General features: G+C 38.9%; 1 protein-coding gene across 7 annotated transcripts in view; it reads right to left on the bottom strand.

Moving 5' to 3' along the window:
- PCDH11X (protocadherin 11 X-linked) overlaps positions 1-24,615 on the bottom strand; it is a 514,007-nt gene extending 489,392 nt beyond the window's left edge. For 6 of the 7 annotated variants that reach the window (XM_064462890.1, XM_064462891.1, XM_064462896.1 and 3 more), the window contains exon 1: positions 23,954-24,043. Coding sequence is in view for 1 of the 7 variants with exons in the window: in XM_064462893.1 (XP_064318963.1) it covers positions 23,954-24,046 (93 nt within the window). In the remaining 6 variants the exon portion in view is untranslated. Of the gene's footprint in view, positions 1-23,953 lie in introns of all 7 variants that reach the window. The other variant, XM_064462893.1, reaches the window with a different exon arrangement.
- Between the last annotated feature and the right edge of the window lie 2,127 nt (positions 24,616-26,742).

Raw genomic sequence — 26,742 nt, 5'->3', positions numbered from 1 at the left:
TTTTCCCACAAACTTCTCAGAAATTATAGCCAGTAGGCGGGCATGCTTTAACTTTAAAAAACATGCCTGAACTTTATGACTTTCTGCCTTTACCTTCCAGCAAGGTTTATTTTTTCTTCTTTTCCAACCGAAAAATGGACTATGGGATCTCTTCAGGTTTAAAATAATTAGTAAACCCTTAGAATATTCATTATAAATAGATCAAAGCTTCAACCCAACTTCAATACAAAGGCAAGCCTTTTAGATCAAACTTGAACTACCACCCACCCCACATACGTCCTGCTGATATCTTACTTGGGGTTCTGTTAAATTATTAACACCAAAATACTGAATAATTCATTATTTAAAGAAAAATAATAAGAAACTTCATTTATACAACTTTTTTACCGATTACGTTTTCTCTTCTCGTCTTTTCTTTTTAACTGGAGTGCTTTTTTGCTGTAAATTTAATGGCTCAATCCCTCATTTATAGGTGAAACAAAACTCAAGGTAATTAGGAAGTCAAGAAAATGCAAGCAGGAGGCATTAGGCATTAATTGAAAAGGTAAAAATAAAGTTGTTTGCAATGATCGAACTCTCTTACTCTGCCAACAAGTACCTAAAATTCTTGACGACCCTCCTAGACGTACAGTCACCAGGGCAATTCAGAATTAATGTAATCAGATGTGCTAATGTCTCACATAAGCGTAACAGACAAAAGTGCCCCCGGGTGTTACTGTCATCTACAATAACCAGTTGGATCTGAGCAATAATAGAAAAGAAGCTACACTAGGAGTCTGAATTCTGGAAACAACTATCTGGCTTTTTATATATCAGAAAGTCCTCTTCTGTGCAGAGTCTGTAGTTTGTCTAAATGGAAAACAGTCAGTAACAACTGTATGTAACATTTTGCCAAACAAATTCAAAAATACATCAAGGCTGAATATAGTACAAAGAATACAAAAGTAGCAAAACACGGGAATCTTTAAAATTTATGAACAATATGTGATATCAGAAGCATGATACTTAATGAAAATTATCTTCAATTTCTAAAAATTAAAGCAAAAAGGTAGTTTATCAGTCAGCTAGCAACTGAAATCAATGGCACATTCCTTCATGGTCTCTTTACCGTAATCATTTCAGTATTCACACAAGTACACTCTCTGTGCCTCATGTCTGGCTTGTGTGCTTAACACTTACAAATCAAGGCAACCCCTTTGATATCAAAGTAACAAATGCATTTATTTGAAGAAAAAATCTAACTCTACATATGTAAGAGTCAGCATTTTCAATATGGAACAGTATGTTTAATTTAAGAAAAAATCCAAAACTCTCAAGATCCTTATTTGTATCCTGTTCTTTTAAGCTTCTACCATAACTTCAAAATGATTAAATAAATTATTTTTGAGGGCTATTGCAAAAAAAAACTTTTAACAATGGTTTGCTGCAGCAGCCTGTGCACTGATTCAGAACATATTGTGTAGGTTATGATCAAAATGTCTGCAGTATCACTAAAAAGTATTTATCAGTGAAAATACAGGTTTAGAATTTGTCTAAACCAATAAAAAGAAAATTTTATAAATATTTCTTTCTTCCTCATTTATTTTTTTTTTGTTGTTCCTAAAGAAATGTTTACAGTGACTCCACAGGACAGATAACTTAGAAATAATATAAAGAGAAGAACTTGCAGCAAACAACAAGGATTCTTCTAATTCTCCCAGATAAAAAATACAGCCATTCATGCTGCAGTACTGCAATCTCAATAACTGTTTCTCAGTATTCTTCCAGTTTTATTCCTTCTACACTTACTTGAATTCACCATATAGATTTCAACAGCTGCCAGTGCATAGTGTACAGTATATTACTGTATAGCAGCTCAGGCTAAATAAGCAGATCTTTCTTTGGGCTTTTCATTATCACCAGACTAAGATGCCTCTATTAATTCAAGCCCACTGGTATAACATGTCTGGCAAAATAAGGCACCAAACGTTTGCCACAAGTTAGAGAGCAGTGATGAAACTTGCAATAAATTATTCTGTGCCACTACCCTAGAAACAGAAAATGAAACGAGGCTCTGGGACATTTTGCAGTTGGGTGGGTTGAAGTTGCAATGTATTTTAATTTAAATAGGAATAGGAATTTTCGCTACATCACACTTATGCAACTGAGACCATATTCAGATTAACTGATAGATCTGACAGAGGTATAACTCCTTAAATTGAAGAGTAGCCTTGAAAAACAAAGTCTTATTATCTAAATGGTTGCTTTTTATTCAGGAAACGTGATACTAATTTTAGTTGATACTCATGCAATGAATCTACTTCTCACACATTCACACGTATTCACATTGTTATTAAAGGTGTCTTTTCTGCAGAAAAATAAAATGTAAAAATTATTCAGCAGCTGAAGCAGAAGTCAAACCAAAAAGTATTTCCTCTGAGACATGAATAACTCACAGATGCTTATCTAGCTCTAGCTTTCAAACCAGCCTGATACAAACCTTTTGGTCAATTTACACATGCAAGCATGTAGTTGCACATGCCTCTCATTAGCAGTAAAAGATGATTGAAAAGCAAGATACAGTTATCTTATTTCTCCTAAAACTTTGGCAATTTAATCACTCTTCCAGGATGTAAGATTTGTAGGTAAATCTGCCAGTAATCTCAATGGCAATGCCAAGCAAAAAAATGTGCATGAATATAAAATTCTAAGAATATAGATTTTTGGTTTAAAAGTTTCTTATTTTCTTGTCTATGTTTATGCAAATCAGCATGGTTAAGTGTAACTTGAAAAGGAATTTAGAGACATTACTTTGTTAGTAGCGTATAAAAGTATATTCACGTGATAAGACAGAATCAGGTGGCACTATGGAAGTATGAGCTTTCCAAGCCCTGTTAAACTGACATATGTGGTTTCTCTTCTCTTTGATTTGCTTTGTAAAGAATACAAGGTCATAACTTGGCTCATTGGCTCCCTTGCTTACAGAAACTGGACTGTACACTGGTTGCCGATTCTACTACTTAGAAATGGTCTGTCACATACTCCATGTCTAGGGTCCTGGTACTCAGTGTTGAACACTCAGGATTCTGTTTTCCTAACATAATATTTGGAAACATATTTAGGTAATAGGATCGAACACCAAAAAAAAAAGGCTAAACGGCAAATGAATGTTATGCAAAAAGAATCTATCAATTTTCTCCATTAATTTCAAGTTATAATAGCAACGAAGACCTCATTGCAGGTATTCCTGACAATTAATAGCCAGATGAGTTCTCTTGATTACTGCAAGCTAGCAGTTTCTTTCACTCTGTCATTAATCCCTGAAATAGTTCATACCAATCACTGTTGCTTAAACAATATTAATTTTGTTTGAAAGCCATATTGTGCCACTTGTTGAATGTCCACAGGTACTGATGTGTGACTTAAGATTCTGGCTTTTCACAGTTTTCCTTATCTCCCTTTTAGTTTTATGAATTGCTGACTTTCGGTGTTGTCTTTCTTTTAAAAAAAAAACAAACCTTATGTTTTCAGTTTGAAGGCCTAGAGAGGGAAATTTCACTCTCACAATTGAAAACAAAATTGGCTGTAAAAAGAAATCTCTCTTGTATATGTGTAGGTACATACCTATAGATCCAAGACAACTGGAATCCATGAACACAGACATTTGCAACAAAATATAGGTTTAGTTTTAACTAAAATGGCAACAATGCAGATATTAAAAAGAGAAGCTAATGCAGGTGTACTTGCATATAGCATCACAAACAGTACCAAATAGCTCTGTGGATAATTCAGATTTTCATTGTCTGTGAGAGTCTGTTCACCTCACAAGAAATGCCTAGTGTAGCTAACCTCAAATAACTCAGCACTAAATATTTGCATCTACGAGTTTAAAGTTGAGCAAACAAAGCGATGTATCACTATAGGAATCTGCTGGAGTTTGGAAATCTTCAATCAATTCTTAGCTGGCAAGAGGAATTTTTATATTTTTCTACTTGGGAAGGGGAAAAAAAGACAATGGAAGTTCTGAGGTGTGTGAGAATTTTTTTTGCAACAAAATCTTATCCTTTTCCCATACTCTTCATAAGATTTAAAGTCTGTGAGCACACATATGAAAAGGACTATACAGTGAGGTGTTTGCAGTAGCAAGGTTCTAGATTGTGAAGCCCTACAAGGTCTCTTCCAGTCTTCACATACTCATTTTAGGAGTACAACTAGATGTGATAAATAATCCCATTAGTACGAATTTTAACAGTTGTATTCAATCTGCATATAATTTAGTGCACATTCTGGTTCATGCAGCAGGCAGAGAAGCATGTGACCAGGCATGGAAGAGAACCTGATCAGCTGAATTTTAGAAAGAGAGCTGTATGTTCGATTTTGCACATTTTTACATTTATTGTTAGTATTAGCATTTTACGTTATGCTGTAAAGCTATTTAGAGCTCAGGCTAAGGTGTTTGCAATTTGTGAAAGATATACACTACTATTTCCATAACAGTAAATATTTATGGCACATGGATAAGAGTCATGCTCTAGGATTTGGTAGCCTAAATCCGTGGATATTTTTAACTTTGGTGGCAAATTTTCGATTAAGGTTCTCAAAGCTTTAATCATCATGTAAGTAAGATGATCCAGACACATATGCAAGATAGGCATCAAACAGTAAACTGCTAATAAGAGTTGCACCCTATGGTACCAACACCTACGGTACAGTAAGACCCAGCAAAGCAGCTCATTATCACAACAGGGAATCTGAAACTCACCTGTCATTCATATAAAAAAACAAAGCATTGCAGCAGTGTGGTACAAATACCAATGATTAAGATACACCAACGTGGAACGACAGAGTATTGCACGATCTGCTTCCTCTGGATTTGTTTCCTTTTTAATCACAGTCCAACATTATATTCTATTATAAAATTCAGTTTAACAACCTTGCAAACATAACACATACATAACTAATAGCATTCTGCTTAGTTCCCCACTGCGACTTCACGGGAAGTCACTGAATCGCTCACATTGGAAGGGTCTTTGAAAGGGCTATAAGTCCAATCTCCTGCGCAGATAGTGTCAGTGCTGAATCCAGACCAGATTGCTTCAGGCTTTGGCCAGTTGGATCTCGAAAACCTCTAAGGAAGGAGACTTTACAGTATTTCTGGGCAACCCACTTCACTGTCTTTATTATGACAGTGGTCAATATACATTCCAGAAGTGAACAGAAATGAGTAATGACTTACATTAAAATTTGAGTATTGTTTTGAATAATTTGTTGGAGTTTTTCCCCTTCTTAGGGCGTCAAAGACTCATTTACTCTATTACACATACACGTTTCAGAACCACAGAGTCATGCTGGTAACCAGTAGTTGAGAACAACGATCACAAAAAAAATGATGAGTGATTACATACAGGTGACACTTATGCAATCATTATACCAGTTGCCAGGTTGAACAACAATCTGCATGCATACTTAATATGCAGACACTTTATAAATAGCTAATAAATGATTAAATGAAATTGCTGTTTTCATAATGAATTAGTACACGATCTGTTGTACATAATGTTTGGAATATTTAAATGGTTTAAGATACTCCAGTTATAAGTACTCTGCAGCTGGCTGTTACAACACAGATTCATCACTTAAGTATTTTTAAATTGTTTGTATGTGTCAATACAATATGCCAGAACTTGTATAATTTTTTTTAAATCATTTGTAATTACTGGAGTCAAATCACAAGCCAGTTCTCTAGAGAGAGAGGGAAAAAAAAGCAAGAAAACCACCACCAAACCCCGCGGTTCCCTCTTTGGGTAGAATGGAACAGCAGAAATGGGGGCTTGATTTGCATCACACTTGAATATAAACTGCAACAGCTGCTGCATTTGATCAAGACAAAGTTTCTTTACTCAGATCTCATTCTGGGAAGCAAAATGTCATTTTTTCTAAATCGGTTGTGAAGCTGAGCCTGGTTACATAATGTGCACTCTTCCCAAGTTTCCAGCATGTTGTATTTGCCCAAGAGAGATTTGGATCATGTACAAATTTGGTTCTGATTTTCCAGTAATTCTGCCACAAACCTCTAGTGCCTATGGAGTTACAATGTGTTCAGTGCTACAGACCAACACTGCAAACACTTGAAGGGTAAAGGGAAAATTTTGGCTGCTCCAGTCTCATCCTTTTCCAAGCTGAGGGAACCTTCTATATGCATCTGTGTGATTTAGCCTCTGAACATTTTAAAACCTTGCACTGGGCATCTCTCCTCTTATTCTATAAAGATGGCATTATGGAAGATGGTAATCAAAATATATTTTCCAAATTTCATATTGAATCTGTGATTAAAATGCATGCATCTATGTTCTGTTGCAATCTCTCAGAATCTGCACAGAACACAAGATCCTGTACTCTGGAAGTGTATATTATTTCGTCATCTGTTTGTTCAGACAGCAAAAGTGAAACTACACTGGTCTTATCAGGTGATGTAGCATCTATGTCACACTGATAATTGGCACGCTAATCAGAACTGTAAAAACCTTTAAACTAAAGCAAAAGAAAAAAATAAAACGTCTCTCAACATCGTACTAAAAACCTTATCTTTATAGAAAAGGTCTGCAACTATCAAAAAAGTATCGCTGGCAGTGCCAGTCAGTCCCTGCATAAAGTGAGAGTTTACACAACTGGGAACAGAGTAATTTCTAATTAAAATAAATGCACAGAGTTAAATAGCACTTTGCCAACTCCATGGACAAAACCACCATGTATATAGTATATACAGTATTCTCTTTCTAGGTGCACTGAACCATGACAAATGTGCATTATAAACCTTACAGGATTCATACGCTATAAAATTCCAAACATGTCGTAGAGATATTAAACAAGCCTTTGGTCTTAAGGCATGTTGGTATCATTGGGTAGGATCTTGTAGACTTTAAGTCTCCCAAGGAGAATTTTTACCAAAATAATGTCCCCCTTTGTATTTTACGCACAGCAAATACTGCAAGGGGTGCACTTCTGCCCCCCCCCCCCCACATAACTTTCCTCTCTCGTAAAAACCTGATTGTCTTCTGTGTTAGAATAACCACTGCTATCTTACACTTTCATAAAAGTACCCCATTTGTCCCAAAACACTAATAAATCCTTTGATGTTGCCATAAGTTGACCGTGAATCTACATCAGAATGAATTGTAACATCAGCTTCCCCAAAAATGTAGTTTCAAAGAAAAGAACTAATTTGACAGCTTCCGTGGTTCCTCTGCTCAGCCATTCAGTTTGAAGCTATTGAACTCCGCACTTTTGCTTTCGCCTGTTAAGCACTCTGCATTAGAACCATCTATTTTATCCAAACTTTTTAGCATTTTCCTTCAGTACTTGGGTGCTTCTCCATGAGAATTTATTGTTTCGCCTTGGTTCTTGTTCTCTGCTAACTTGGGAAAACATCTCAGGCTTTTTTGATATTTTTCTCAGTACTTCAGTGTCTTGCCTCAAAGCTTCTTGTTATTGCAAGGCTCCAATGCCATAGTTTCTTTGAACACTTTCCCTTCATATTGCAGCATATTCATCTGAGTACTCTAGTGTTCTAGCCACGTACTTCTACAACCATGTCCTCACGTCTATGAAATTTTCCTCTAGGACTCTGCTCTATTTCTTTCCTATATAGTTGGTTCTTTTCAGCTCCCTTATAAATTTATGAGGCTTAAGGCAGGGTCTGACATAGACAGCAGCATAACACAGTGCTCCTAGGTAACACAAGGTACTCTCCATCCCTCCTCCCTGAACAAAATAAAATAAACATAAATTACTTAATGAATGAACATCAGCTCCTGACACAGAAAGTTAATGCAGTGAAGTTTGCCTGGTTTGTTTTCTTTTTCTTATTCTGATACATCAGAATGTGTACGATGTTCTTCTGCATTTTCAGTCGGAGAACACTAATAGGAGAACGACATCAAGCTTCAGTTCTTTCCCAGTATGAGTCCAATGTTTCCTAGTGTTGGTGCTTTCTTTTGTAAAGAAACGATCATGTAGAATTCCAAATTTCAATATACTAACTCCTCCTGGATCAGTGTCAAGTTCATACTGATTGTTTCATTGCAAAAATATACTAATAAGGATTCATTTACCAACTTTTTTTCCCAAGTTGGCCACTTCACCGACCAATACATTAGACATTCTCAAAAGCAAAGCAAGCAGCTCTTAACACTGAAAATATTTTGTTTCATTAAATACAGGAGGCTGAATTTTTAGATATGTCTGAAAAACAGAGATACTGTAACTTTGGGTGACATATGATAGATACAATCCATGTTTTTTGTCAGTACAACTCAACAGGCATCAATCAAGACGTGCACATTTATATAGCTGTAGAACAGTCTTATACATATATGTTTATGCTACATACTGTAAATGTATTCAGCTCTCTTAACACTGAATTTATTTTTGTAGAAAAAAAAAATATCCAAAATTACACATTCCTTCATATAAATAGTTGTTCAAAGAAACAGTGGCAGGTGTGGGTTTGGTTTTTTTCCCTCATCTCCGTGATCCATTAGAGTTCTATCAGTAACACGTTGGTCAGTAAGATGAAAGAATTACATCAAGACCCCATCACAAGCCATCCAACTTTTAAATTTTGCTCTTCAGTAAGCGCTGTGCAAGAGAAGGAAAAAAACCAAGCTAGCAGTGAACATTCTTATCAGTGTCCTCATCCTGTCCCGAAGGCAGCAGGGTTTTGAGATAATGGCAACATGCAGCTATTTACAACTTGTTAACCTTAACACTGGGCTCTGAGAGCCAAACTGTCTGTGCACTAGCTGGCATTTTTCCTAAAATCTTGCAAGCCTTTGTGAAGAAAATAGTCACAGGATTTCAAATCAGCTTTTGGAACCTATTGCTTTCATAACAAGAAATGTTCCTTTTAGGGCCCATATCTGCGGAAAAGTACAAGTCCGTGGGAGACAAGCAGGCACAGAAGGGTAGTAGTGGATAGCGCATACATGAAAATTGGCAAAATGCTTTCCAGTCACCTAGAGAAACGACAGTCCAGATATAAATTCATGTAAAAAGAATATGTAAAGGATGTAAGATCTAGAATGTTGCAACACTGATATTTAAGACATACCCAAACACAGTACCACTAGAAGTCCCTTCCATTAATCTTCCACCAACAGGCTTTGTCACAAAAATGAGAACATTTTTTTGTGTTTTGTGATATTTAGTTTTAAGCTAGAGCAGATTTGATGTCCTTATTCTTGTCCTGATTTACCTTCATTATCAGTCATACTGCTGTTACAAATGCCATCACCGAAGTCAGCTCAAGAGGATTCTGCACATGGGTATTTCAGGTCAGAGATGAATTTTACCAGAAATGCTTCATGAAGCTTGCTCAAAGCCTGTAAGCTTGATGTTTAGCTCAGACCAAGGACAGAAATTACACCTTTTATGACCACAGCATGTCCATGCATACACATAAGCAGCAGATGCTTTTCATTAAAAAGAAAAAAGCACATGCACATATCTTGGAAAAAAATACTCAGCAGCAGGTAATATTTACAAAATACTAGGGAAATTCAGCAGAAGTATCAATCCTCTTGGTGTCACAATGATTTCATTTTGGAGTCCTGAATACATCCAGTATGACAATAAGACCAGATTCAGAGTCATGAACTGTACTGGTACAATCATGTTGTGAATGGCAGTGTCAGCCGAAATACATACTATTCGTAACAACGAGGCACTGTGAATACAGCAGTTTGTTATGCATATTATTTGCAAAGGGTATGACCTCTTGGAAAGCTGAATGAATGCAAAACTACTACTGTTATGTTCAACAGATGTGGTTAGGACACAGTTCACGTTTTGTTGTTATCCAAGTTCTCAGTGTATTTGTGCTTCATTGAAGAGTTACACCAACAAAACAAAACTAATGCCAAAATTAACTTGAACTACAAACAAACTGTGCTCTTCATGGCAGATCTAGAGCTTTCTGAAGAAGCAGGAGATATTAACTACAAGAAAATGTTCAGAGTAATCTTAGATGGCCAATTTAAAAGTTTGAAGCAGCAATTTTTGATGAATTAGTTTAGAAATATTTATCTGCAGTTTACCTGTTAGCAGTAGATTGGAAACTGTTCTCTTCACTGCATCTGTTAATACTTCAGAAGAAAAAGCCAAGGATTAAACAAACCGTTTCATCACAAATTATGAGTTTTTACTAGCATGCTGCTGGTTCAGTCAAGCTTGAGTGAATAATCAAGAGTATGAAGTACCTCATGGAAAGGCAAGCCTTTTAGCAGTCCTGTGCTGTCACTTTTTGATTTACCAAAAAAGTAACTTGCCAGAGGACTGAGCCGGGTTTTTGGGGGATTTATTTATTCAATCTACAGACCTTTTATTAATTCATTTTTATTCAATTTAGAAAATCAGATTTTCAACATAAGGCCCTCCAAGTTGATTAACTATGCAGTAAGGATTTTTTCTTCCACTCTAATGCTTTTTCTAATCTAGAAATGAAGGAAATATTAGTCTCGGGCTTCTTCCCTTCAAATTCAGATCAATGCTGTCTTACCTATAAAATTCTCCAAACAAAATAGTGAAACTGCATCTCATCTTGCAAACAGACTTACTTTCAATCATACTTTGTATTTCATGACATAATGCAGCAGTACAGACCATTTAAAGACAAAAAGCTTTTTGGTTTGTAAATCATCTTGAGGATTTCTGTTCCATAAGAAATGTACAGATAACTCACATTCATCTTCTCTTTAATGACTACTCCCAGTAGAATGTTTACAGCTTTTTTAACCTGTAAATCTGATTAATCTCTCAGGAGATTAATTAAAAACTTGAACAGGATTTTCTTCTCTTACGACAAACAATACTCTGGTAATACCTTCTAATAATGAACACATTCCAAGGGAAATTGAAAATCTGTGATTTCCCTATGGTTACGCAGCCTGTACATATTACCTAAGATGGTAACTATACGTTTAAATTACACTATGTTGCCTAGCTATGACTGCAACAAAGTATCTTCTGAGAATTTTTTATGGTGATTCAAATAAAGGAAGGATCAGAACAACTGTCTGGGTTCTGAGTTTGTGGATACCATCTTATATTTGTATATCATTATTTTCTTGCTGTTGCACCAATGCAAAACCAAACAGAATCTGTTCGTAGATATGTGCCTCATTCAGAACATTTAATATGAAGTTTCTACAATGAACACTTGTAATATCTTAACAGAGGCAGCCTGGATTAGCATTAGAATAGTGTAAGTAGCTCACTTTATAGCCAAAGCTGACCGTGTAGGGCGCTATGTCCTATTCCTGACCATCAGTCAAGGAACAGCTTTCACTGAATTATCACCAGTTCACACTGGTTCATTACAGCATTTATTTTATTAAGGCTTGTCTCATGAAATAGCCCATCCCTGAATACAAGATGGAAAAAAAAGTCCTTGGTAAATGTTCCCAGTTGATGGCAAAAATAGAAACCTTGAACGATAAAAAGTAACTGAAAACCAGTTCATCCCTTCCTCCACACAGTGAAAAAAAAACGGCAAAACTATTTTCTGCTGGAGATGACTAATTGTATTGACATTTTTGTATTCAGCACCATCAGGGTTGATCATCTCAAAGCAAGCCTAAGCCCCATGTCTAAAATATGCGCTAACAAGCAAAGACTGAATGTTGAAGATCTCTTTCTACAGCATACTTTTTCTATAGAATATTCTGTTTATTTAGGAAATGTTACAACATACTGTATGTTGCCAATTTATTATAAAATTATTCCTAGTAACAGAAAATCGGTCCCTACGTAGGGCACCTCCTGGAACTCAGGGAAACTTTGATTTACCTTCTTAGCCTACCAAAAATTTCCCTGTATGCCACCTGCTGTTTTCATTGATTTAAAATCCACATCTGCAGGATTCTGAAAATATCGGACTGAGAGCCCCTAATGGTACAAATGCAACACAGCCTTTCACACGCATTCATTAAAATAAACAAATAATTAGGATAAGATTCTTTCCTTCATGTAATCTGAAGGAAACAGTCCATCATTATGGAACAACTATGTTTAATAATCAAGTAGCTACAAATAAACTGCAAATGGTAAAGATTTACTGAAATATTTTAGTAATATCTAAGTATTTTTCAAGGGAAAGAAAGCGTTCTTGATCAGACAGCAGAAACAAAATGGATCGTGAAATGGTACATGAAGAGTCAAGGATGGAAAATATGAATGAGTACATCCAGTATACTGCAGAGCTTTCAGTTAAAATGGGCCCAAATAAACCAACACAGAACCATGGAAGTAATTTTTAACCTAAATTTCAGTTACATTTAGCATAAGCGGTACTATGATCCCTTTAGACACTTAAAAAACGTACCAATGACATCGTGTTCTACAGACAGCATTGAAAATAAGTGAAAGCACCTGAAAGGAAGAAATAGTCTAATCTAGGTTTAACAACAACAAATAATAAAATGCTAGTTCAGACTCAGGCACCTCATGACGACTTCCAGTGCACAGTTTTTGTTTGACTGCCTGCTTTGACAAATAATTCCATTATGAAACAAAGAATAAATTAGAGCTTCTGTAACAGTAAAGATCCTTTTTAGATAATTTTTAAGAACGTTTCTTTAATTTACAGTGGTATTATACCTAGTGAAGGTGCTTAAACTTCTGCCCATAAAAATATTGTCTATTCTCAACCTTATCTTATTCTGCTACCCACACAGTCCATACATTGTGAAGTCCCTCTCTAGAAACTGCATTTCTTGCATTTTAGTAGTGAACCTCCAGACACTCTCGTAGTAAAGAGCACTAAACCATCAACATGAAGCACTGGCAGAACACCTTTCACAAGTACAAACAAAATTAGACTCCATCTCATGTGTCCACTCCAGAAAACCTTCAGGAAAAACTCAATTAACAGGTTTGTCTTTCAGCTCTGAACATCAACTCACTTCGGTCTTGCAGGACCAAGGGAAAAGAATCAGCCTCAGGTTTTCTTACCCTCAGCTCAGTTTATAAAGCTGAGGCTTTTGCCTTCCAGTCTTTTTACAGAAGAACAAAAACGTACAGCAGGTCTTCCTCAGAAAGAGAAAGGAAACTAGAAAGTGTTTCAGAGATCAAAAGCAGCACTTTAAACCATATTCAGAACAGCACTGTAGAAAGACAGCAAATAGATGACCTGTTGAAGTGGCAGCCTATCTGTGTAACCTCAGTTCAAGGAGGCTTCCAAAAATTACACCAAATAGCACACACTGAGACAGGAATAGCAAACAATGTTGAGATCCAAATCTGAGAACAAAAATAACAGCTCTCTTCTGTTCACCAGCAGGTCCATCTTCCTGTCCTGTTCCTCATTTCTTAGCTACTCCTTGAACAACCAGAACAGGAAGGACATAGCAATCTCCTGAATTTGAGCAAAAGATCGCAATCACTACAAAGCAAAAAGGTCTGACTGTAGAGTCAATGGCTTTTTCACAGAACGACAAAGAAGTTCAGACTGGAAGACACGTCTGGAGATGCTGTCTAGCCAAACCTGCTTAAAGCTTCTAAGTTACGTTCGGTTGCTTAGGGCCTTGGGTCCGGCTTTTAAAATTGCCAAGGATTCTTCTGAATATTAAGTGAACATTTCTATAGTATGCAAAAAGGAGAAACCATATTTCTTTTCGTTTACCACCGAGATTATCTTATGCACTTGCAGCTTCAAGTAATTCACACTTTCTATCACTAGGAGACTCAGATGAATACACAGTTTAGGTTTGGGAAAATAGAAAATGGCAAAGGATCTAGTGTAAATTAGCATGCAAAACCCAGCCTAAAATCACATTGATGTCAAGGACACCAGGCAACTCTTCGTATTGACAGAAATATGTAACTACAACTATGGCTCCCATTTACAGAGCCCTTAATAAAACTGAGAAGGATCTCCAAAATCTGAGAAAGAAATTAGCTGTGCCAACCCACAAAGGATTTGACACGTTTCTCCCTTTGAAACAGTTACGGGTGAGTTGCAAGAACTACATCAGTCAAAGCTGCATGCATTAAAATAAAAGGAAAGGAGGAAAATGTGCAGTACAGTGGTTCACAAAATGATGGATGGCATCTTTAATCTGTTCTTATTGATCACAAAATAGTCTATTAAAAATTATAATTCCCTCAACGATCAGACTAAGAAATACCTGAGCATATCTAACTTTTTTGAGGCTCATCAAGAGGTATTTTACTACCATAGTAACTTACTGAAGCTGTTTCCAAGAGTATTTTGAAATTTCATCATTTCAACTTCACTGTCCCTTAGAGGTTCCCTACACTTTATCCGTCTTCCCCATCAGGGATATTTGTAATGTCACAGTGTTACATATTTATTATATATACCTATAACCACAGATACAGCAGGTAAAGAGATGGCCTGACCAAGTTATCACTTTAATCACTGAAGCATCTCAAATTTTTCAGAAAGTAGTTTCTGTTGGTTGATTAATATCTCCATCAACCACTGTCTCACAGTTCAGCAGATCAGCAAAAGCAATGACTTTTGCTTCAGCAATGACAAAATCAAGACATAGATCCAACACTCTGAAGTGACCACATTTTCAGAATTTAGTTAGCTTGCAATAGCCATACCATACCACCTGCCAGCTTCATCTAAATCACTTACTCTAAACCATTCTCCCAATGATTTCTTTCAAGCTTTTTTAACATTTATAATACAATAAAACCTAAAAGTACTGTACCTGCCAGAATGAATTACATATAAGGAACTGAGACTGTACGCATTTTTTGCAGACTGATGTTGCACTATTTTTGATTCAGACATTATTTTTAAATAGTCATTTTTTTATAAGTGCAGTACAACAGAAATACAAACGTTGACATTAAGGGGACTCATAACAAATGGCACTTCTATAAAGCCAGATTAAGCTTTCATCAAACTTAACAGGAATATATTCTGGGTTTTTATATTTTCCCGTTGATGTTAAACAATAACCAAAACCTGAAACCTGCTTTACGTTAGCAAGATTAAAAAAAATTCAAAAGAAAGCAGCTACTGAACAAACTGTACAGTGTATAAAGCTAAGCAGTCCCAAATAGCAATAGTATTTTGTTAAATAGCATTTTTTGGTAATTTAAAAATACCCTACACAGTGATTCTGAAGAGCACTACTCAAACACAGAATGGGAGCCAAGTCCCATTCTTACTGTCAGAAACTTCTTACTGAATCTGCGCTGTGTAATGCAATACAATCACGAAAACGACTGTCTGATCATAACAAATTTACTGGCATATTTACCTTCTTCTCCACCTTAATGGATAGTTCAATGGATTTCAGGTTTAGTCCACCATTGTCTAATGAATAAACAATTTTTATCATAACTTCAGGCAAATTTTAGTAAGTTCTTTTCCTTTTTACTAAACTTTTCCTCCAGTGTTTTAACTTCTGTTTATCGTCTCAGTTTGTCAGACTGGATTTTAAAGTTTAGGTGAACAGAAAGTCGGGATCTCTTTCCCTGACTGGTATTCATGCTTACTGTGATTGTCTTAAAATATAACCGGATCTTTTTTCCGGTGCAGGAGGTTCAACTCAGGAACAGTTAGTTAACTCTACAGGCTGGTTGATGCTTAACCATACCTGTCTGATGAGCCACAAAATACAGAATGTTAAACAAGAAGTAACAGGCCCCAAACTCAACCCACATCATGATACTTTATAGCCTTACTGTAACAGATTCATTTCTTCGACAGCTTTTCTACATCTTCTGCTCTTCCTCCTCCCTCTTTCTCTATATTTATTTTAAAACTACTTGAATAAAATAAAATTGATAAAAAGGACATAATCATTCTCTTAAACAGTTTATTTTGTTCAAGTCTGGTAAAGGCTCCAAGTTTTTAGCTTAAGTTCAGACTTTGTTTTTAGATTTTCAATAATAATCCTCAAGTTCCACCACATTTTGAATATTGGACTAATATTAATGTCCCTAATAGTCAAGGAAATGTAAGAAAATATGGATGAGGTACAAACTGTTACTATAACCAGCCTTTAACAGAAATGGCCTTGTTTTCAAACACACTGAAAAGATTCCTGAAAGCAGACAAGCTTTAGGCTCTTTCAGAGTCCGACGCACTTTGAAGATGGGACCTGTACACTTGCACTGTGGAAGTCCTTTTGAAAATATTAGCCCTGACTCAGATGCATGATAAAAATTAGTTTACTTCTTTTCAACTTCAATTAACAAAGTTACTTGAAAGACACATTGTTTCCAAAGAACCTAAAGAAATTGAATTTCTGTATTATTGAAGAGAAACACAGATTCTTTATTATTTTATACTTCCTCATTGTTGTAAAAAGGAGGCAGGGGTTATTAACAAGTTTTCACCTAAATGTTAAAATGACACTTGTATTTCTATTAGGAAATATCCTTTTACTCTATAATATTATGCTCTAATAAACAGCCTAGTTGAATTTAAAGTGAGAAAGAGTGTGCACCATGTAAATTCAATTTTCTTTCTTTCCAGGGACAGGAGAAGAAAGGAGGAATTTTTAAGCACTTTCATTAAAACACTCAAAAGTGACACAGGCAACACCCCAACTCTCTGGAGAGTCATTGCTATTTAGTCACCAAGAATCTCTCTTCCTTCAGCACACAAGCTTCAGATAGTTCGGTGACACTCATGGCTCAGTACTGACACGGTACTACAGCCAGATAATATTACTGGTTCATTTCTCATCATAAGGCTATCGACGTCCGACACAACCTAACCTTATTCCTCGGTTAAGAAAACAGCAGTTTCTGACCACAGACACTAGTGATACATTTCTTTGACACAGATTATTGATGTCTTTGCTTTCTGACTCACATTCACTTTTGTTAAAGTGGTCAACCTTTTTTTCTCAATGCGCCAAATGTCTTTTTTCTCTCCCTTTGTAGCTTGAAACACCTCGAGTTAATGTTCTGTGAACTCATCTCAAACATACTTTGTATTAGACTTTAGTGTACTTTCAGAGCAGTTCTTGAAAATAGTTTTCTTTGTATATGTAGATAAAGCTAAGCTCCGAAAGACAAACTAACTGATATTTGACTGAACGTATTGTCAAGAAATAAATAAATATAACTGATGGCCCACAATTCTGTAGCCTTTTGAAGGGATATTTAAAATAATTTTTTTTTAAGAAAGCATGGTTTGTAGTGTTCTCCTAGATTATTGTCTTTTTAAGGAGCTTATATATGAAAACAAGAGGGTGGGGGAAGAACACATCAATACCAAAAATGTTATGATACTTCCATTTTGTAGTCATTGTATTCCAGATCGATTACATAGAACTAAAATACACTTATTTTCCAGTGTCTAAGGACCCTTCTATATCTTTCATTCCTCAGATTTAACCAATGCCATAAAAAATTATGTATGTACACATATGCAATTGTTTTCCTCAAGTTTGTGGTGGAATCACAGAAGATAAAGGAGTAATGCCTGCTCCTTCAGCAACTCTTTGGCCAGAGGAAAAGGCCTTTCTCAACTACCTATACTAAAGCGAACTAGCTAGTACAACAAAACCCTTAATTTACTTTATAACCAGTTTTCTTTAAAAAGTCATAAAATTACAGATCTCCTGAACATTAATTTTGAAGATAATTCTCTGATAATTAGACATGAATGTACACTTGTCTGACAAGCACTTAACTGATCTCCTCTAGTAGAATCCCGATTACAGGAAACTATTATGAATCCCTTAGCTGGAATCCATTCATTCTGGTAAAGTCTCACAAGGCAGGGAGGTGAACAGAAAATTAATTTTATGCATTTCATTCCCAATTTTCATCCCCCAAATTATTACTGTGTTGCCTTGTATTCTAGATCTTAATTTACAACACATTGCCACGTCCATTTTCCAAGGGTCAATTAAATGACTGACAAAGTAAAGCCATTACTCCACTTAATGATAGCGTCAGTTTCTTGCCTTGTATCTTGCCAATATTTATAAATTACTGGCAGCAGCTACAACCTGAACAAACTACTACAGTGAGGTCCCAAATTATTTGAGTCCAGAGTTCTATATGCACATTACAGTCGCTATTAAGTCACCATTTAATGAAGTTTAAAAACATTAGAGTTCTTCCGCGCTTTTCTTTAGGGAATGCTATGGCACACTCTTCCACTGTTTAACATTGACAAGTCAAGTCTAGGTCTTTTCACAGACATCACACAAGTCCTAAGAAAATCTCTTTCCAATTTGTGAATCCAACCTGCACCTTGACATAATGCTTCCTGTCAAAGCTACGCCCCATTTCAGGAAGAAAATGACTAAGTAAAAGCAATGACCCAGGTAAGTGTGCGCCTGGCAGGACACAAGGTTTCATACTTGTTTGTCAGAAGACAGGAAGATATGTATTTTTATAATGACAAAAGCAATCACAAAACCTGCATCAATGACTAAACATGGGTTTAAACTACGACTTCCACTAGCAGAGGTAAAATTCAGTTCCTCCTCAAAGTCATGCAACTTCCTTTCTCAGGAGGATTTTCAAAACCCATGACCTTCTAATGAGATCTGAGTTACAGGCTAAAGGCAGGCAGTTGACTTTTTTATAGCTTTTCCCTACGCTATATTTTAACAGAACCTGCAGTTCTGTTATCCCCCAAATATTTTTCACTTTCCTTTTGGTGAGCATTGTACATCTTACGTGCCAGGGACTAAAGCTGGAAACAAGATTGTGCATGGCTTTAGTGTGCCTGTGTATGTGACCGTAGATCTGGTAGGTCATCGATCGCCATACATACACATTTATTTATTTAACAAGAGAGCACAGAGCAGTAACAGTGAGGGAGTAAGTAGTTGGTTAAATGATTATGCTGTGCCATAAAGCATTCCAAACTTTTACTTGGAATTTTTTTCCCTTTAGCATGTATTTCCTGCTACTTCAGTAGACAGCATAAAGCACACATAATTACTAATTAAATTCTTACAAAAATAGTAAAACTATGTCCTTAAGGATGTAACAGATATACACTGATACACAGACTACATCACCAGTGACATCTTATTTCCAGACCAGCTTGGAGGAAGAAAATGATCCCCAGAACAACCATATCAAATCAAAGTAGTGCACAAGGCAAGATGTTCCCCTGGCAGGAAAACCAAGCAGGCAAAGTTTCTTGGCACAGTGAATGGCCATATTAAAGCCCGTAGTGCTGGGTTTTAAATACAGTGGGCCACCTCTGTTTATAATTCCACTATTGAATTTTGAAGTCTCCAACAATTTCAGCGTTCATCTGTCTCTCTGCTGATCTGGTTATGTAGGTTGCCTTGAAATTACATAAACCTTGTGGACTCTGTCCAAACTGAAATGAACTAAACCAACAGTTGTTTAAAGAACTTCCCCGAAAAGTTATTGAAGCACTTGCTGTTGAACAGGCCGAGTTCTGCCATCCCTGCAAGCAAAACTCCTCCACAGCAATGCCTTCTGTACCACGCTGACATGCTGAACTCCTAAACAAGCGGCTGAAGTTCAAGTATGTACGCTCTGTAATGCAAGAAGCAATCACTGAAGGCCCCGCTGTCACAGGAATTTTTTCACAGACTGCAGGAAGTTCTGGCTCAGGCCGTGCCGGGTCAAGAAGGCTAAACCTTATGTAATCAATGGGAAAACATTTATTTTCTAAGCATATCAGAAATAAAGTAATTTTCATCAGCGTATTTATTAAAGGCAATGACAAACAACTTCAAATAAAAAGAATGCTTAATTATGGCACAGTTACAGAAAACCCTTCACAGTTTCTTATTTACTGTCAAAACTACTATTATTTCATTGTATTTATAAGCTAAGTTCCAGTCTTTTTAATCTGTATTCTAATTTTTACATTAACTTTCCCTGGACCTTCACGAAACCTCCCATGTGAGTGAGGTGGGTTTGGTGCTTTTTTTTTATTTATTTAAATATGAAACCTTACTGTCTGATTGTGAGAACATTATTTATCTTCCTTATTTGGAAACAGGTGGGCTTTTTCTAAAAGATTTTTTGAAAAGTAAAAAAATGTATCTGTATTTCATTTACTTGTGCCGGAGGTGGTAAATACTATTGTTATCATGCAAAGTGTATTTTCCACTAATCCCACTCTTATTCACAATATAACATCTTAAAGACAAATTTAAGGCCAGTTTAATCTCCTCTTTCAGTGGAGCTTTTAAATGTGCAAAAGCTATAGAAGCTTTTATGCTTCCTGGCAAGTCACTCTACTAATTCAGAGTCCGTAATCGAGAAAGACTGTTTTAAACCTATTGTCCTTGCTTTACCGTTGGATAATGAGAATGGGATTCTCCCCACAGATCTTAAGGGATAATCAAATTCCCATTTCCATCCTAAATTCCCTGCCTCATACTACTTGCCTGTATATTTGCAGAAAGAATGAATTTTCAGAAGACCCAAGAAAGCACTTGTCACCACTACTTCACTGCACTGAAGGAAGACAGCTGCTACAGCTTTCCTCTCAGTGATCTCATTGCAGAACAAAGTAATTGGGACAGAGACTATTTGTCTCCCTTAAGAATTTTTATTTAAATGACGAAACATTTGTTCAAACAATACTTACTTATTTCGTCCAGTCCAAACTACCTGGAGTACAGCAAGCTGCATCTTGAACCTACTACTTGAACATCAGTACCATATAGCACGTGCAACTCTAACAGTGAATCCACAGGTATTTGTAATTCTAGGGGTTTAACTTCTAACCTGAAATATGCACAAAGTTGTTATAATCATTCACATGCTTCATCTGCACAGATGAAGCAACTCCTCCACTGTTAGAAGATGGCTATCTGTCCGAGATAGGCAACTCTAAAAGACTGTGGGATGCTTTAGAAGAAAGGCTTCTGTGGCCCTTAGTCCCAGTGACCACCCTGGCCACTCCCAGGTGGGCTACCTGCCCCCTGCACTTAAGTTCAGTAGCAGCATCCCCCAGGTGCTTTTAACACCTAGGTGACAATCAATATTATCCAAAAATGTATAGTTCTTTTCAGCTTATAGAAAGGATAACTTCTCTGTTTAAGATACAAGGCCTGGGGTTTGCTTTTGTTTTTCTTGTAACTTAACCCTCCAAAGCGCTAAATGGAATGATGCCAAAGGCATGAAACTGAGATCTGACTAATTCCTGTTTTGAGCCAGTGCAGTTTTCCTTTAAGAAAAGCCCTACCACCTGCTTAACAATCACAGGCCCCTTTAAAATCCCAGTCTAAACACTCACCTGGATCCACCGGGGATTTCCAAATCTGAGATGATTTTTTTTCCCCTTTTCGTCTCTAAAGTTTTCAGGCAGGAGTTATTTTCTACTAAGCTTTATATAAATTCAGCTTTACAGGGCTCTATCAGCAGATGCCAATTATTACTATCCTTCATTGCTTAGGAGATCTTTTTTTTAACTCTATGAATGTGTTTAACTCAAGCTTAGAGCCCGCCTTTAAAACTAGCTGTTAAATTGCTAAGCAAATGGGTGTTTTAATGGAAAGACTGACATATTCTTAACTATGGGAGTGCGAATGGCTCCAGTATAAGATTACTCAAACCCACGTAGAATACAAATGCAATACAGGACCACAGGTTCAGATCTTTGATCTCCTTTTTTGCAGAGGCTGTGATGTATAAAGCCAATTCCACTGAGCAGACACTACTACACTGAATATAAATTATCCTTTAACTATAGCAAGGCTCACATTTAAAGAAATGCTGCAAGGATGAACAATGCAGCCACGAAGCAGAGTTCTTCTGTAGCAAAAATACAGACCAAGATCTGCACGGATAACCATGGTTTCAAAAGACAATTTTTTTCCTCAGCTGTTATTTGATAAAAAATAGAGTCAAATCTGGAACATTTGTACATACAGAAGTACAATTAAAGCGCACTGCTTGCTCTTTCTGTTAAAAAAAGTGAGCTAGGAATACTTGCTTCATTTTCCAGATTAAGCATCGTTCCCCTAAGAAGCAAAACAAATTATTTCAAAATGTGGAAACCAACAGTCTCAACTGAATAAGGCTTGAAATTTAAACACATCTTTTCCAGATATCTCTTCAGAGGAAGAACCTTCTGCCTACTGAGCTAACACTAAGCTCCCTGGAGTTTAGCCATGAATATTCTAAACCCATCTCTCGCAATTCACTAAAAGTCATCCTTTGCCAAAATAAAATGCTTAAGAGGAATTCAAGACGCTTACGCTGCTTTTCTTCATTTTATTTAAAATAAGTGTTTCCGTCTCAACTTTATGCCAAGTACAGAGCAGGAGGGAGAGGCTGAACTGTGGAGCTATTGCCTCAGATTTTGTACACAACTCAAACGGGAAAACAAATTACTTCTGAGAACATCAGGTATTCTGCTCTGGTTTATTCTGTATAATTTTGTATTTGACCAGCTCTATTGCAGTTATACATAAATACTGTAGAGTATTCTGATGGGAATTTCTCTGCTGCTTAAGTAAGTTACAGCTTAGGTGGTTCTAAGAAGTGGTTCTTTCCCACTCTGACGTTTATTTGTACGCCAACTTTGTTTGTGTGTGGGGAAGGGTTCATAAATAAATAGATAACTTTTCTCCTACCTTACCTCTTTTGACCCCTGCAACCTGACAGATCAGGGCTACTTCCACTGCTGACAAGGAAAAAGTTAACATTTATCTCTGGCTAAATCTTTTTGTTCTCTTCAGGCTTCCTTTCACTAAGGCTCGAAGAAGGTGCTCTTTGTAGCTCGGTTCTCTACGCCAGAATAACATTTAGCACAAGAAGAATGCAAGGGCGGATTGATAGTATCTACTGTCCTCAGCTCTGCTCTGGTTCAATAAACTTGAGCATCTTCTCCCCTCCTTTGCCAATTGAGATAAGCAGCAACAATTACTCGAAATGCATTATCAACTCGAGCTCAGAAAGGCAGGATCAGATGAGTCGACTCCATCTCTCCCAAGCTTACAGTTTCTTTCAGTGTCCGAGGGGGGCAAAAAAGTCCCCGTTTGCCTCTTGACATACACCTCACAGCTACTTCTCACCGGCAGCTACGCCAAGGTTGCAAAAGGAAAACGAGATAAATCCCCTGCCTTCCAGACCGCCTACAAGGTCTGTGCTCGCAGCCAGCAGGCTGTAAGCTTTGTGCCATTATGGCAAAAGTCACAAATCCTTCTCTTGCCCAACCGATAAAATTCTCTCCTTGCCTTTCTGTGTTCTCCTCTTCCCCTCGCCTTTCTCTGGTCTCCATAGCTGAAGCCAAGAATTCATTGGACATCACTGCAATGCCTCTAACCAATTCTATCTGCATCCAGAGCTTGAGTAAATTAAAATCTATTTCAGCTTGATCTGGTTTTTATCCCGTTCCAGTACTCCACATACACAGCAACTTTAAGCTTACAGACATCCCTTCACGGTTCAGGGAAATCCTTCAATCAAAGAACTTCATTTACAATCCAGCATAGTTTTTGCTGTCTCGTCTCTCCACAGCAGCTAGGCATTTGATGCAATCCTCATTTAATGCAATCTCCATTACAGGATTATGATCACATCAATAAAATGTTCCATATGGTTCGTTCCCCCCCCCCCCCCCCCCCCCATCCCTCTCCCATTAACACCAGACACCGTATCTGCAAAAATCACCAAATGGAGCTGGCCGACGGGGCGCTCCGGCGGGGAAAGCGGGGGCAAAACCACATGCAACAGCCGCTGCGAAGTGCCCGGCGGGGCCGGAGGCGGCGATCGCCCCCGCCCGCGCCGGCTCGCCCGGGCACACGGCGGGAGCCCGGCGCCGAGCGGCTGCCGCCGGCCGGGAAGAAACGCGTCTTTGGCCATCATCGCTCGCGAGCCCCGTGCACACTTTCATTTCACTTGGTCAGTTCCAGCCTGTTACCGCTGCTCTGGACGAACTGCTGCCGCTCGGCTGGGAGGGGGTGCCGGACACAAGATACAACATAACAGGATACAAACACCCCTCTTGCCCCCTTCTTACCTTCAACGCCTTCTCTGCGCAAGATGTCACTCTACACGGGCTTCTCAGCACACGATCAAGGCGCTTGGAGTAGCGAAGGCTGCCCCGCCGCATGGAAGTTACACCGCTGTGCAACAGCAAATCCTCGATCCGAAACACGAGCCGCTTCTTCCCATGCGGTGCGCCGAGCTCGATTCATGCGAGACCTCCACATAGGGAATCAATTGGAAAAGAAAAGGCGGGGGGGGAGGAAATAAAACGGTATCCTAACTTTTAGGGAAGCCTGAGTTTGTTTTATTTCTGTTGGGTCTAGTAAATTATCTGCTTTTGCAGCTGCAAGAGGATGGGAGCGCGGTCGCGCCCGAGCAGCCCCGCATCGGTGCGCAGAGGTCCCGCCGCGTAACCCAAGTTGCGCGGCCGGTCCCTGGAGCGGGCGCCGCCGGGCAGCTCCGCCGGGATGCGCTGCGCGGCGGCCGCGGGGAGCCCAGCGCCGGGTCCCCCCCGGGGAAGCCGCCGCCGGGCGCTCGACCCCCTCCCGGCGGGGCCGCTGCGGGGCCCCTGGGGGCGCGGGATGCGCTGCCGGCGGCGCCCCGGAGCCCGCCCTGTCCCGGCGGCGGCGGCGGCTGCGGCTCCGGCTGGGCTCTGTGGCGGCCGCCCGCGCCCCGCTCCGCCGCCGCCGGCCGGCCCTCCCCGCGGCTGACATCAGCGCCGGGAGGAGGAGCGAGGCCGGGGACGCGAATGGCCGGGCTGAGGGGGGTTCCCCCTCCCGCCGCCGCCGCCCTGCCTGCCTTCTCCTCCCGGAGAATCCCCCGAAAGCGCCGGCGGGGACGCTCCGCCGCCTCGGGTCGGGGGGCGCCCTTCACCCCCAGGCCCCGCCGGCGCCGCGGGGCCGCTGCGGCGAGGGAGGGGCCGCTCCCCGCCCGCACAGAGGCGAGGGGGGGCGCGGGGCCGGGGTCTCGGCGGCGCCGGGGGAGCCGCGCCGCAGCCTCGGGCGGGGACAGGGACGGCAGCCCCGGACGAGGGACCGGCCTCTGCGAGCCGGCTCATCCTCCGTGCGGGGTCAGCGCTCGCAAAGCGAGCCCGCGCCGCTGTGTTCAGCTCTTGGTGAATGCGTGCGTGGAAACACAGCTTAATTAATCGCGGTGTTGATTTTAATAATTTGAGTATCTTGAATTATTTGCAGTGTTTTTCCAGATGCCCGCATTAGGCGCTTCTCAGTGAACACAATAATTATTAGTAAATAATTTAGCGGTTTTGCCGTACTTTGCTGTGGGGTGAGGAGACAGTTTTAAACTCTTTTTTTTTTTTGTCCTGAGGAACAAGAAAAGAAATTGCACTTACCCTAACGGCACGCATTTTTGCACGTGACCCTCTTTAATAAGAGTATGAAAATGGATGTGAAAGCCTTGTTTTACCTTCTTCACCGTAGCAAGATGTAGGTGATATCTTACTTTTATCACTAAATATAGTTTAAACACCAGAATTACTCTGAAATAAAGGTATGTAAGAGAGAGGATGAGAGAGTTCTAAAAACAGCTTTTAAAAATCCCCAGTCATTCAGCAAATTGTACCCATCTCACCTGTTAACTCCTGCATTCAATGAGATTCTTTCCATATGGACTCAGAACGAGCTGCACGGCCGTTATCCATGCTCAAATACTGCAGAACAGATGCAATTCCTTTTCTTCTAGGTTACCTTTCCAGACTGCATTTCAGTCACCTGACTTTGACCAAACGTCCATGGTACCTTACCTTACTCTGCTGGGGACTAAATTCCATGGATTTGGGAGGTAAGTTATGACTTCCTTGGCTTTGTCCCACATAGAGGACACAGAGGCACCTCATTACCTACAATCAGAACGTTACCCACAAGCCCCAGTTCACGTCCCAGCTGCAGTGCAGCACAGGATTGAGTAATGCCCACCAGGTAGTAACACTTACTGATCAACACTTCTGAAAATTTTGTAATGAAATGTGAAATAAAGCATATATAAAGAACCAAAGGACAAAACCTAAAAGCAGCATGCAGCTACACGTGTTGGGTTTATGCCCCATTGATAGCAGACAGATCAGGGCCAGCTGTTGATCCCTTTAATACCTATTTCATTGAGCTGTCATTACAACGGGTCTCTGAAATAGCCAGCTCTGTAAAAGGCACATCCTCACGGACAGCTGCATTTTACACCTAAGATGAGGCAATTGATGAAGGAATTTCTGTGCGTTGTTTGGCCACTGTCATGCTCCTGTCTTCTTTGCTTCAGATTAAGTTAAAATAAAGATTATTACTTGAAAAAAGATAAAGTTTGACTATTACTGGGAGAGGTAGTGATTTAAGTGATGGTTTGTCCTGTGCAAGAGCGAATGGCCGCGACAGCATCAGCCGCTGCAGAAGGGAAAGCAAACAGCATTTCTGGGGGGGATGGCCTGTCCTGTTTTTCCAAGTGGCATCTAAGGATTAGCTACAATGGATCCAGCAGTTCAGCTTCAGCTGCGTTTGAAATACACCACCAGAAGTCAAATTAGGTGAAAAACAGTTATTTCATTTTTTAAAAAAAAGGTGAAGGGAGTATTTAAGATGGCTTATTTAACTGATACTGGAGGCTAACTGGTACCCTTGAAAAGGGCAAAACCCCTTTACAAATCAAAGCAGTTATATCATGGAGAGTCAAAGACAGAGTAAGATTAACTCTGTGCAGCAGATGCATTACTTTGCTGCGAACAAAAATCTTTCTGTATATCGGAAAGTATTGCTGCTACCCTTGACGCAGAGCAAGGTCTAAATCCTGAAATTGTTTGTTACTCAAAGCACA

The sequence above is a fragment of the Phalacrocorax carbo genome, chromosome 11 (assembly GCF_963921805.1).
Source record: "Phalacrocorax carbo chromosome 11, bPhaCar2.1, whole genome shotgun sequence".
Lineage (NCBI taxonomy): Eukaryota > Metazoa > Chordata > Aves > Suliformes > Phalacrocoracidae > Phalacrocorax > Phalacrocorax carbo.
This window is presented reverse-complemented; position numbering and strand designations above follow the sequence as displayed.